The 14,246-nt window shown below is 33.8% G+C and overlaps 1 protein-coding gene across 5 annotated transcripts in view; it reads left to right on the top strand.

Annotated features, from left to right (window-relative positions):
• Positions 1–13,319, top strand: part of FXR1 (FMR1 autosomal homolog 1) — a 60,848-nt gene extending 47,529 nt beyond the window's left edge. Inside the window, exons 12-18 of one of the 5 annotated variants that reach the window (XM_006944239.5) lie at positions 141–198; positions 286–348; positions 5,536–5,739; positions 7,515–7,715; positions 8,442–8,522; positions 12,037–12,128; positions 12,894–13,319. In XM_006944239.5, the coding sequence (XP_006944301.3) occupies positions 141–198; positions 286–348; positions 5,536–5,739; positions 7,515–7,715; positions 8,442–8,522; positions 12,037–12,128; positions 12,894–13,064 (870 nt within the window). In that variant the 3' untranslated portion in view covers positions 13,065–13,319. Of the gene's footprint in view, positions 1–140; positions 349–5,535; positions 5,740–7,514; positions 7,716–8,441; positions 8,523–12,036; positions 12,129–12,893 lie in introns of all 5 variants that reach the window. The other 4 variants (XM_045037225.1, XM_045037227.1, XM_045037226.1 and 1 more) reach the window with 4 other exon arrangements.
• The last annotated feature ends 927 nt before the right edge of the window (positions 13,320–14,246 follow it).

The following is a 14,246-nucleotide window of genomic DNA, read 5'->3' as shown; positions in this document are numbered from 1 at the left end:
CAGTTGTATTTTACCAAATAATTGGTCACGATCATAGTTTCTTTCATTGGTAGGGAGTAGTATAGCTTCATTTTTTTTTTTTAAGATGGTAAAAATGATACAACATAGAAGAATATTTACCTTTTTTGTTTTACTCATAGGAAGTAGAACAGCTAAGAATGGAACGCCTACAGATTGATGAACAGCTACGACAGATTGGTATGGGTTTCAGACCTTCTTCCACCAGAGGGCCTGAAAAGGAAAAAGGATATGCCACTGATGAAAGTACCGTCTCTTCTGTACAAGGTTCTAGGTCTTATAGTGGAAGAGGCAGAGGTCGTCGGGGCCCTAATTACACCTCCGGTTATGGTAAAAAAAACAATTTTTTTTTTTTTTTAAACTTTTTGATTTAGTTAGTTCTTCACTCTGTTTTGGCATGGAGAGCAGGAGAGTGTTCCAAGTCATATGTCTTTATAGTAATGACTGTAAAAGGTATATGATGTTCAAGGAGCTATGTAATGAGATCAAACATGTTTTTTGTTAGGTTGGCAGTTCATGATCATGTTTATTCTAAATATATATGGAATTGTTGTACACATATTTATATATAGAATGTAAACATATCAAACCTAATGGTGATGATACTGCTAGGAATCATTTTTTTTTTTTTAATCCTCTTTTGCCTACCCTCCAGGAGAAGTAAAAATGAAATACTATGCTAATTAGTGTGCTAAGGTTGTATGTAGCACATCTGTACTAGCTTTTTAAAATATACTTAATAGCTCTGTTGGCAGTTTTGAATATAAATCTCTCACATCTGCCAATATTTTGTCCAAAGAACATTTCACTAAAATGAGGGCTTTTTAAAAGCCAGAACCAAATCAATACTTTATAGATGAACATTTTTCTAAAATGTATTTCATTGTGAGGATGGGGCCCTAACCGATGTATGAAGGGGCCAGTCGATGGTGGTGGTCAACAATTTTCTAATCCTAAATTTTCACTTATTCTTCTTCAGCTTCGGAGTTCCATTTTTCTGCATTTGGACTTGGATCTTAGCAGTGACCTGATTTGTCTTCCCTTGTTTTCTTCCCTTTCTCTTTTCCTTCTCTTTTCTCCATTCCTCTGTTCATCCTAACTGCTTTAGGAAAATATTTCATAAGCCTTTTCCAAAATAGAAGGCATTTAGAGAAAGTGGGAATACATAAAAGCTTACAGTGTGCAGATTCCACATCTGATTTCATGTTTGAAGACTCATCTAATGCCAACATTATATTAAATCTGTACTTTGATTTGTTGTAGACTTGAAAGGTTAATTATCCCTTTCCTTTCATATATTTCCATGTTCTAATTTCTTGATATTTTTTATTACTTAAAGTTAACTCTGTATTGAGAGCTGAAAAGCAAAATTCCAGGAACATGTTTTTAGCATGTGAAGATCTGAGAATTGTGAAGTACTGCTGTATTCTTGAAAATACATTTAATACAGAAGACAGATAATGAGTGATTAAAGAGAAAATAAGTATATTGAATGATTCTAGAGCCACAAATTACTAGTACAGATAATTAGATTTGGCTTTTTTTTGGATGATGAGGATGGTGAATTCATTGAAGACTTTTATAAACCTTTGGGAAGTCAACTTACTGAGGCCAGTCTTTTGCAAAATACCTTTGTTGAAAGTGATAATAAGTTTTTATGATTAGATAATAAGTTTTTATGAGTGGTAGAGGGAATATCCTCTGGATTGAAGAAAGTTATGCAAGTTGTTCAGTAGATGGCACTCTTACCTCTGAGACTTTGCAGACTAGTAGTATCATTGCGTTTGTTGAAATAGCTATTGAATTTTAGTGGGCTTGAGAGAACCATTTGAATTTGGTTATAGATGTTCTCTTGTCTACTTAATACCAGGATTTTTAGGTGATAATACACACACACACACACACACACACATACACATATACGTGTGTGTGTGTGTGTGTCAGTCATGTAAGAAACTTTTTCTAGTAGCACTGAAGTTGGTATATACCTTAGAATGGATGATGTTTTAAAACTGCAATTGGCAGCATTTTCTTTAGTGGCACACAAAATATGTCTTTCAGTGAATGGATGGCATGTTGGAGTTGACAAAACATGGTACTTTTGCTGTTAAGCAGTCATGATCATTGAAAAGGATGTAGGGGCGCCTGGGTGGCTCAGTCGGTTAAGCGGCCGACTTCAGCCAGGTCACGATCTCGCGGTCCGTGAGTTCGAGCCCCGCATCGGGCTCTGGGCTGATGGCTCAGAGCCTGGAGCCTGCTTCCGATTCTGTGTCTCCCTCTCTCTCTGCCCCTCCCCCATTCATGCTCTGTCTCTCTCTGTCTCAAAAATAAATAAAATGTTAAAAAAAAAAATTAAAAAAAAAAAAAAAAAGAAAAGGATGTAAAGCATCTTCATAAGAGCTTTTAGAAGTTTTGGAGAGGGGAAAATATGATGTAAAGTTCTGTTAAAAATAAGTATTTGGAGTCATGAAAAAAATGGATTACTTTGAATCATTTTTAAAGCCCAGTGTAAATCATTTTTTTTTTGATTCATTAACTTCTATTTTACAAAATTAAAGGAATGGTTGCAGTGATTTCAACACAGTTTTCTGTTGATGCTTTAACACATTTCAAATTTAAAGGCTTTAACACTGATGTATTAAGAGTTTTCTAGGTCAGAAGTCAGACATGAGTCTCGGTGGGCTAAAATTGTCAGCAGGATTGTATGTTCGTCCTTTCTTGAGGCTCCAGGTTAGAATCTGTTCCCTTGATATTTCCAGCTTCTGACCCCCTCTTTGTCTGTTTTGTAAAGCCAGTGACTGTAGAGTTCTGCTGCTCTGTCTCTGGTTCTCTGTAGCTGAGATCCACTCGATTAGTTTGGCCTCACCTGGATAATCTCCCCACCTCAGTATCCTTAACCTTATCACATCTGCAAAGTTCTTTTTGCCATCCCAGAAACGTTTAAGCTTTATTTAATATGAATAAAGCAAAAGCACTAGCCAGTTCATTAGTCATTTTTGTTTTTGACTTCAGTATCTGTCTTATCTACTGAAATGTATTCATGATTTAGACCACTCCCCCTTAAGTCTTTTGAATACTATATTTTTTAATTAATATAATTTATTGTCAAATTGGCTTTTATACAACACCCAGTGCTCATCCTAACAAGTGCCCTCCTCAGTGCCCAGCACTCTTTTTCCCCTCTTCCCCACCCCCCCACCCCATCCACCTTCAGTTTGTTCTCTGTATTTAAGAGTCTCTTGTGGTTTGCCGCCCTCCCTCTCTGTAACTATTTTTTCCCCCTTCCCTCTCCCCATGGACTTCTGTTAAGTTTCTCAAGATCCGCATATAAGTGAAAACATGTATCTGTCCTTCTCTGACTTGTTTCACTTAGCATAATACCCTCCAGTTCTATCCATGTTGCTGCAAATGGCCAGATTTCATTCTTTCTCATTTCCAAGTAGTATTCCATTGTATATATAAACTACATCTTCTTTATCCATTCATCAGTTGATGGACATTTAGGCTCCTTCCATAATTTAGCTATTGTTGAAAGTGCTGCTGTAAACATTGGGGTACATGTGCCCCTATGTACCAGCACTCCTGTGAATATTAGATTTAGGTTAAACTTTAGTAGGAATTCCCTTGCTTGTGACATTGAGTTAAATACACTGTATTTCTAGAGAGAATTCAATAGGGACTTTGTAAAAATTTAAAAAATGAGATTACTTATCTTCAGATTTTGGTAATGTTTTCAGGCAGTGCATAGGTTTGTCAGTAAATTCAGATACATTCCAAAGGATGTTTTCACTACTCATGAAATGATAAATTGCCCTTACTCCAACAAAACCGTGACATCAGTTAATAAATTCGTTTTTGTCATTTGGATAAATAAGTGTTTGGGAGAGACATTCTCTTTTGTGAGATTCTCGTTCCTAATAAACACACTTGAGTGTAAATACTAGAAACTTGCTGTATTTTTTATAAAAGTTCCAACTAAGTCATTCTTATATCACTGACTGGTTACATCCATATTTAATGTCAAGTGGAGAAAAAAAGATGAATGTTGAAGAATTTTCTTTAAAGGAGAAAGGAAATTGTTAGGCCTCTTCATTTGTTAAGTTTTATTGTGGGTACCTTACTGTTGTGCATCTGAAGAATTCTTACGTTTTACTTCCATCATCAAATGACTGGGGTTTAACTCTAGGGAACTTGTGGTTTATCATGGAATCACTTTTATTTGGGAGATGAGCAAATGAATATCAAAGTCATGCAGCAGATTGCTTTAACAGAGAATTGTTGTGCACATTGTTAGGTGTGGGGGGGCATTTAGAGGTAGAAGAAAGCTCTACCATAGGCCAAGGGAGATGTAAATCCAAAGGGAAAAAAATAGAAAACTACACATGACAGCATTGCATGATAGATACATGTTACTTTTAAGGAAATAAGAGGAGGGGAGGAGTCTTTTCAGTTAAATTGGTCTGAAACTACAAATTGAACTGGGCTCTCAAGGAGAGATCTATTTGGATATTTGATATAAAAGGGAGGGATGGAAGTGGCATCCCGGAATTAACAAAGAATAGAAGTGGAAATGAGTATTGTAGTGATTGAGTCATCTAAATCTAACACATAATTGTGATATAATGATAATGATATTGCAGGCTTTTATAGAATCTTTGCAATGTTTAAATTTTTAAAAGATCACTATTAAAATAGGTCACTGGAACCTTAGAAATGGTCTGTAAACTCTTAGAGTCATGATAAATTTTTCTGTCAGGTTAAAGTCGTCTTCTCAGTAACATTCTTAAAATTTATTCTGTAATTTCAAATAGTGTATTCTAATTTAAGCCACTGTTCGTAAAATGTAATTGTTTTATGTACAACCACTAAAGATACACTCACAATTTATAAGACACTATCAATTATGAGAAACACTGTGATTTCACAGATGTTAAAGTGTGAAATAGTGTGCTTCCTAGAATCAATAAAATAATGGTAGAATACACAGTACAATTAAACTATTCGTTTTTCTGAATATGATTAAATTTGCTTTAAAATAAAATAGCGGTTATTTCATTATACTAAAACCTAAAAGTGGGCAAGTTTTTTTTTTTTTTTTGACTATTTCCAGATACTAACTGCATTTGCATTATCTATGTAATGTTTTGTGTCTTTGCTGTAATACTATATGGGCTGTATTTCTGCACATCTAAACCAGTTTTTTTTTTTTTGCTTGTTTTTAATATTTATTTTCTGTATTCATGGAAACAAATCTCTGCTAAGTATAATTACCAAGTTACAGTATATCTAAACCAATTTTTAATCTCGCACTAGTAGATCCTATATTATTAGTATAATATTATATTTGATTATTACTGAGTAAATTTCACATTAATTTTAATTTAGCTTCCTTTGAATCAGCCAATTAATAGGGTGATAAAAATAAATTGTAGGAAATAATTTTGGAAAGTTTCACTCCTTATTTTCCCTTTTTTAAAAAAATCAAGAATCTAATTGGCTTATGTTCTCTTTCCCAAGGTACAAACTCTGAGCTGTCTAACCCCTCTGAAACAGAATCTGAGCGTAAAGACGAGCTGAGTGATTGGTCATTGGCAGGAGAAGATGATCGAGAGAGCCGACATCAGCGTGACAGTAGGAGACGCCCAGGAGGAAGAGGGAGAAGTGTTTCAGGGGGTCGAGGTCGTGGTGGACCACGTGGTGGCAAATCCTCCATCAGTTCTGGTAGTCTTTTATATACTATGTCAGCATCCTTATTTTGTAAACAGTATAACCTTGTACAAGTTAATTCATTCCCCAAGTGTCTTCTCGCTGAAGAAGGTAGTGGAGCATATGATAAGGAGAAACCTTGGAGAGTGTTTCTCAGTGAAGGTTTAGCTAGAATTTTCCAGTCAGAAATTTTGGTTGGCTGATTCTGTTTCAGTGGTCAAAGATTTCTCTAGTTTTGGGGGACTTACATAATTAATTAGAATGGTTTTTTTTTCCCCGCTAGAATTTTTGGGTTCTATATTTCTGTTTGCCAGACCCAGAAAATTCTAATGCAAAGAGAGATCTAAGTTATGTAATACTAAATATTCTTAATGTTGAAAATCAACTGAGAACTTTTGCTGCACTATGTACGATTTTGGGAACGGAAGAATTGTGAAATTTAAAAATTTTTGTGTTGTTTGAGGAATTGAGCTGTATAGAAGACTGAGAACTGAGATGCATGAGCAACTTTGTCTTTTTCTTCCTTCCCTTTTTTTTTTTTGTTTTTTTTTTTGGTAGGAGCTGTGAGAATGTTTTTGCTTAGTTTAATGGGCTGGGGGACAGAATCATTAGAGATGTGTGAATTAGATTATGTCATAGATACAGCCTTAACATATCTTTATTGTATACTACTTTAAGAAAACCATGTTTTCTTAATGTATATATATACCTCGTGAAAGTTTATATGGTATTTTAAATGTTATAGAACATACGTATATATAATTAAATATATACCAGACTTGCTTACAAACTACAAAAAACTGGAACAAATCACACAATTTTTAAAAGGTACTCCGTTTCCAGTGATCTTCTTTGAGCCCTAAGTTTATTTTACAGGCTTTTAGGGAAATACTTTTATATTTTACTACATTGCTCACTATTACCAAGGTTTGTAAAATTGTAGTATGCTGAATTGCACAATAAATGTACTTTACCTAGTGCTTATGATTAATTGATAAACTTAGTGTCTTTTGCAAAGATGCTAGCTTGCTAGCTGTTACGGAAACTTAGAAAGGAAAAATCGTGATTAGGTGAATTTCTTCTATAATTTGATTGGTGGAGGCAATAAATGCACATAGGTAAGATGGGTATTTTTTTTCCTTATGATTATATCTTAAAACTTTCCCTTTTCTCACCCTCACCCTACTTTACCCCACCTTCATTCTTTGTTTCTGGAGATGGGAGTACTAGTCAACTTTATATTTTCCTATAACCAGTTAGAATTTGAACCTTCTTAGTTTGATTTTTTTTTTTGTATAGACTTGTTTTGATTGCTTCAGTTTAGTAACATTTCTATTATGCCATGGAATGCAGGTGTTGTGATTTACTTGGGTATAGCACATTAACATTAGCACAAAGAAGCAGCTGACACCTTGAACTTGGTAAAGGGGACAAAATTGTGTATTTATGTCTCTCCACTTTTCATTTCTCTAGCTTCTGGGTAGGACTAGCTAAGGATGTGAATGTCAAAAATAGCAAGTAATAATATACTGTTTTCTAATACATGTTCAAAACAAGTCAAAGAGAAGTGGTAGGAAGGTGAGGGTGTTTGCTCATCTTCTGCTTTAATTTTTCATTGCCATTTAAAGCTCTTCATATTACTTTCCAGGAAAAATAGTCATACAGGAAACATTTTTTTTGAATATGGAATATAGGGGGAGAATTGTAGATGTAGTTCAATATAGATCAAAGCATTTCTAATGACTGCAGCTCTCTTAAACGAATATTTCTTGCCTCTGACATGCATATAGTGCTCAAAGATCCAGACAGCAATCCATACAGCTTACTTGATAATACAGAATCTGATCAGACTGCAGACACTGATGCCAGCGAATCTCATCACAGTACTAACCGTCGTAGGCGGTCTCGTAGACGAAGGACTGATGAAGATGCTGTTCTGATGGATGGGATGACTGAATCTGATACAGCTTCAGTTAACGAAAATGGGCTAGGTATGTAAGCACTTAGGGAAAAGATATATTATTGTCTATTGTTAATGTATGATGCTTTTTTCAAAAAACAAAAACAAAACAAAACCCAAACTTAATGCAATTCACATACTGAAGTTTTCTTAGTGTTTACTTCAATTCAAACAAGGTAGATAGCTTTGTATCTGTCTGAAATGTCTGTTTTTCAGATTTATATAGCCAAATTATTTGAAACTTGAAAGTGTTTATTAAAAGTGCCCTTTGATGCCATTAAATCAATATAAATATTCAAACTGCAAGGCACTTAATACTCTTACTGTTCATAAACCAAAATTGGGCTTTCAGCTTGCTTCTTTAGAAATTATTATGATGACATTAGTGAAGGTATGTATATTGAGTAGGCATTAACTTTCAAAGGGCTAAAATGTTATTAACTTTGCTAAAAACTAAATTGTATTGGAAAGGAAGACTTTATTCCTGAATCATGGTAATTTAAATTAAGTCTTTCAGTTTGTTCAATTAAGAGTTAAAACCCTCTTACTTTCCAGATGGTAATTCCATTTTTAATGTATTTGAAATGGTTAAAACTACAAAATTATTTTCCTGTCAGTAATGTATGTCGTTTTATCTTCCCTGTTTAATTAAAAGGTTCTCTCTCACTTTTCTTAAATCTTTGAAGGAAAGAAGTTTTTTTTTTATTTTGTTTTTTGTTTTTGTCAGAATAGTTCATGGTAAACTTTGCAATTACAGATGATAGTGAAAAAAAACCCCAGCGACGCAATCGTAGCCGCAGGCGTCGTTTCAGGGGTCAGGCAGAAGATAGACAGCCAGGTAACTTTTGAGTGGACCTGTTGACAACACCAGGTCACAAGCATGAAAAAAAATGTCATGTGTCTGCTTTCTAAATATATTATACTTACATGTACACATGTGTGCATATACATTCAAGATGTGCATTACATAAATTGTTTTCTCAACTAATAAGACTACTAAAATGCATTCTTCCTTCACTTCGTAAATGTTTAGTAACCTGTCTAATTGAACTAATGTTGTGTTTTAATTTTTTTTACATGGAAATACTATTGAGAAGACCATTATTTTGTCCACTTGGCAGATTCTTCATACTTGAATTGGGGCCTGCCATCCCAGGGGCTATGTTGTAGTTTGTGGTTGAGGTTGATTGGCAAAACTGGGCAACTTTTGCATGGTGCTGCTCACTATATCTGGATTCAGCACCTCATTTTTGTGGGAATTGTAAATACCCACAGTTAAAAAAAAAGCATAAATGAGAAAAATACTTGAAAGTGTCTTTTTTCTAATAAGAGGAATGCATGTTATGTTTTGTTTGTTTACTGTAGTGTGATGCCTTTTCCCTTACACCTACTAACTATTCAAATTAATAGTACTTACTTAGTTTTAGAATGTTAATTTAAGTAGACATAATTTTTAGTAACTTCAAAGAAACTTGTTTGCTGTGTCTATATTATTTTGAACATAATTCCATTTCCTGTGTACAGAGAATCACGTGTATATTCACAATGAAGAAAATGTGTGCACCAAAAATAAACCCCTTTTGAACTAATCATTTTCTGCATTCTTTACAAAAGCAAATTTTTGGGTGTGTATTCCCCAAATACAGAATGTAAATTCAAGTATCTTTAATATTTTAGGTTTAGTGGTTGCAGAGACATTTGGGAAAACTGGTTTTAAAGGTGTTAGTTCCATTCTTGAAGAAAAGTCCGTGTTTTAAAGGTAGTTGTAAATTTAAAAGGAATTTAATACTGTCAAAAATAGAAAGTTTCCACCAAGTTTTTTTATTGTTTTCCTTTCTCTTCTTCTCTCTGTAGTGTTAGAAATATTCTTTAGATCAAGCGATCATATTTATTTTGTTCTTTAAAGTTGGCACAGTGGTGAATACAGTACTTTCTGGCCATAGTTTATAAATAAGAAAATTCAAGCTACATTGTGGGTTTAACATATAACATAATTTTTTAACTAGATGGTGGTTTATTAAGTCAGTGGACATCAAAAACATAGTGGTGTTAAAGAAGAGGCAGATTTTTCTGTATGATATTAATTGAAAATTGAGTAGTTTGGGGTGTCCAGTAATATGGTTTGTGTTCTATAGTGCATTTATTCCTATTTTACTCTGTTCTTTGGATTGCCACTTTTCCTAGAAATTCTTGTTCCCTAGCCTGCCTTTCCGCCGCCTCCCCCTAAAAAACTGTTAAAAGCCCCCCCTCCAGCCCCCCAAGATAGGATTAATGGAACAGGCACATCATTTTCTCCTTGCCCCTGGCAGTGCTTCTAGGAAAGTAGCCTCCTAAAATGTCAACATTCCCTTATATAATTTAATTTATTCTCATTTGCTCAAGACTTCTTGTTTTTAGTATAAATTAAGCAGTGAATATTCCTTACTAATAAGAATGTGATTATAACACTTCTGTCAAGTTGGTTTACTTAGACCACTTAGGAAATTCTAGTCCAAATTATGCTGCACAAATTGCCTATCTTTTTTTCTAATTATTAATTAATCTTCATTGACCTTTTAAGTGGCTAGTATTGTAAGGACTAGCTATAAACAGGTTTTGAGTCAATTAAGTTTGTTTTTAGTTGTACCTCCCTTTATGGGGGAGGGGCACTGGTAAGTTTTTACCTTTCCAGCTATGTGCCTCTAATGTTGATACCCATATCAAAAAAGTATATTATTCTGTGTGTGTGCATAGTGGATCAAGGGTTCTAACAATTGTCACATACTCAAAGTTAGCAATATGTCTGTCTATGCAGAAGGGTTTCCAAGTAGCTGAGTTCTTCCGGGTGTCACTAAGGGTTGAACTATGGAAACAGAATGAATTCATGAAGGTGTTACACAAACTAGAATCATTTCTAGAATGTTTTTGCCACCATATATGTGTACATAATAATGAAATGGACTTGACAGTATTCCTCTTCTTAATTGTGGAAACTATTACTCAATGTTTTTATAAATTAACAGTGGATTTAAATGATTTTAAAAGCTTCAAAATGAGCACAGTGAGTTTCTTACAATTTGGAAGACAAGAGGCAGTTTTAGGCAGGAAACATCTTTTATTTAGTGCTGTTTCTAATAAATGATTTGCATTTTGAATTAAGTGGTTTTTTGAGATTTAAAAAGATTAGTAGTTTCAGAACGTTCTTGGATCTTATAAAGGGATTATGTTAATTTGTGATCACAAAAAAGTGAATTGTAAATACCATCCAGCTTTCTTATTTTATCAAAATGATTTATTTTCATATAATTTGAAACTAATGGACTGACCATTTCTCCCCTAGTGACTTTAAATAAATAATTTAAAATTTACTTGAAGTTTTCATTCTTTACATAAACCTGCTCTCATCCTGTAATTTAACATATCTTGTATTTCACATAATCAGAGATTTTCTTCACCAGTTTCTGGGAGAAAATAATTCTTTGAAAGAGAGCAATCATTTTGACATTTCTTCAAATCAGTAAATTCTAAGCTATAAAGTCCTAAAGAGAAAGGATTGAGGTGTAAAGTGAGGCCAGAATACCTGTAGAACAGATCATTTTTTTCCACTTGGGTTGGCAGAAGGGTGTTAGCTTGTGTTAGTCTTTTTCTTATGTCACTATTGCCATCCACTTCCTTGCAGACACACATAACACTTCAGTTAGTCCCTTGAAAGATTATTGAAGCCGGGAAGGGATTGTTACAGAATTAATGGCGGCCCTTTTCCCCACCAGAATTAATGTCCACGTTTTTAGGGTGATGGTCTGCCATCTTTAGTTTGCTTGTAGTTTTTTATTTTAGATCACTCACAATGGTTTCTAGTGTGAAATGTTAAAAGAAGGACTGTAAAATACCACACTTGGATATCTTGTACTTAAAAAACAAAAAAACAAAAACAACTAATATATGAGTACATCTTTTATATCTCTGGTGAAGTATAGCACACCGTGATTTGCACCAAATGTGCCCCATTTTTTCCCCACTGAGAATTGCAAACACTGGGCTGAGAATGCTGCATTTCCTATTCTTGGTTGTGGATTTCTGTATCAAACTTTATCCCAACCGTGGAGTCAACCAGAAGCAATGGCTGGATTCTTAAGAAAGCTGACTTAAATCTAGGCTTCCTTGATCTCCAGCTTGGAATTTTCTATTGTCAGCACTAAATCACAGGCACATTTTTCAAGCTTTGTTTTTGGTTGGAGGTGGTACCCAGCTTAAAATTTTGAAATTGGGTTACCCACCGTCAGTTTATTTTAAAAGTAAAATTACTCTTTATCCATAAATAAACTTTAGAAATATTTTTTCAACACCTGTAATTTTTTTCTCATCTTCAACAGTCACAGTTGCAGATTATATTTCTAGAGCTGAGTCTCAGAGCAGACAAAGAAACATCCCAAGGGAAACTTTGGCTAAAAACAAGAAAGAAATGGTAAGGAGAATTTAACCTGTAGGTTTTGTTGGTTTGGTTTTCGTTTCTGTTTTTTTTGTTTTTTTGTTTTTTATTATTTTATTTTTTTATTATTTTTTTTGGTATGGTTTAGCTTTATGTTTACTTCTTATCTTATTGTATGATCACTTGTTTCCCCAACTAGACAAATAATATTTTAAAGACTACTCTTTGTTTTGTTCTTGGCCCCAGGTAACTGAAGATATGCATGCTTGAGCCTGGAATACTTTTCATTTAGAATTCCAAATAGCATTTGTAAAATTCAGTCTATCCAAAGATATTGGACAGAGACTATTGGCTTAATTTGGGGAGCAATAGGCTATATATATCTCTTCTCAGTGATAGCTATAGACCTCTTTAAGTGTCAAGTCTTTTAAATGCTTTAACAGATGTGAAATGTAAAGGTGAGTAAAATAGGCATTATTTGCTTAGGGTATTAACCTTATATCTTTTTACATGGTGAGCTTTCCAGTGGTTAAAATTAAATTAGGTTCAAGTTTTCAGTAAACAAGTCCAGATTCTTCCTGTTGTTAAGGACTGCTAGGTACTAGAGATAGAGTTGAAAGACCAGTAGAGGTGGAATACATTGGTATATGCTTTGAAACTTTTAAGAACATTTTAATTCTTTGATCCAATGTCGTATGTGAAACTGAAATGATTTATTAGCTAATGTTTATATAGCTGTTTTCCTCCTCAGCTATAGATTTCATTTATAAAGAAGTTGAAAAAGTTGTCTCCCTTTGGCAGGCAAAAGATGTGATTGAAGAGCATGGTCCTTCAGAAAAGGCAATAAATGGCCCAACTAGTGCTTCTGGCGATGAAATTTCTAAGCTACAGCGTACTCCAGGAGAAGAAAAGATTAATACCTTAAAAGAAGAAAACACTCAAGAAGCAGCAGTCCTGAATGGTGTTTCATAAACTGAAGAAGTTCCTAGTTTACAGTTCTTTTACATTACATTTTACAATAGTGCTTGTACAAGCTTGCCAAAGATAGAATATGGATCGCCAGTCTTTACATCGCACTTTCAGTTCCTCCATTTGGAATTCAGAAAGGGGAGGGATCCTGAAGAAATCATATGTTAAACATACTTTGACACCTACTGTGTTATAAAATATATCATCAGATGTGCCTTGAGAATAGTATATGTAACATTAAAAAAAAGTTGCTGGCTATAGGAAATGTTATTTTGTTTTCAAAATATGGCAGAGATGGGGGGAGGAGGGTGGGGTGGGATCCCTAACGTAATATTCTTTATGAAAGCATTAGCTGCTTTTGTTACATTTTTAATAATATGCAACCACTTCTTCACCTGAGGAAAACTAGAATGAAATGCAGTCTAAAATATTTTGCACTGAATTGTAATTCTTCATTAGTTTAGTCTGGAAACTGGTCTGTTTTAATGTGTTTTTTAAATGCTGTATGTTGAGGAAAATCTGCAGACCACTGGAATACATTTGTTAAACTCTCATCTGCAGGGACACTGGGTGATATTGGCAGTGACTGTTCTACATTGAGGCTTTGTTTGGTTTATTTATTAAAGTGTACAGTATTTAAAAATCAAACATAGCTTTAGTTAAAACACTAAGCTGAATTAGTCATGTCCATTTCAGAGATAACCTGAACTACTGAAAAGATCAATTTCCAGGTTTATTCTGTATAAAAGTACATGTTAGTCTTCAGTAGAGTATCTTTTCCTTTTTTTCTTTTTCTTTTCCTTTTTTTCTTTTTTTTTTCTTTTTTTTTTTTTTTTGATTTTGGTTGTTTGATGTGCAATATGTTTTTGTATGCAGGTAGTAAATAAACTTTGATCTTCCATTTGCTGATTTTTAACTTTCTACTTTTTATACCAGTATACTTTTTATAGCATAGTAGTTGGAACTAGTAATAGGCCTAGAATAGTTATCCTAATTGCTTTTAAAAAAGCATTACTTGCTCATAAATAGTATAAAAATATTAATTGATGAGTTATTTTGTAATGAAACCTCTGAAAGCTTAAAATTTAGTCTGTTAGAATAGATTGGCTTAGGGAATTGGTCATACATTTAATGATTAGGAAAAGTTTTATAATCTACTCAAAGGCAACTTTTGGAAGGCAGTGG

Source organism: Felis catus, chromosome C2 (assembly GCF_018350175.1).
Source record: "Felis catus isolate Fca126 chromosome C2, F.catus_Fca126_mat1.0, whole genome shotgun sequence".
Taxonomy (NCBI): Eukaryota; Metazoa; Chordata; class Mammalia; order Carnivora; family Felidae; genus Felis; species Felis catus.
Note: the sequence above shows the minus strand (reverse complement) of the source record. Positions and strands in the feature narration are given on the sequence as shown.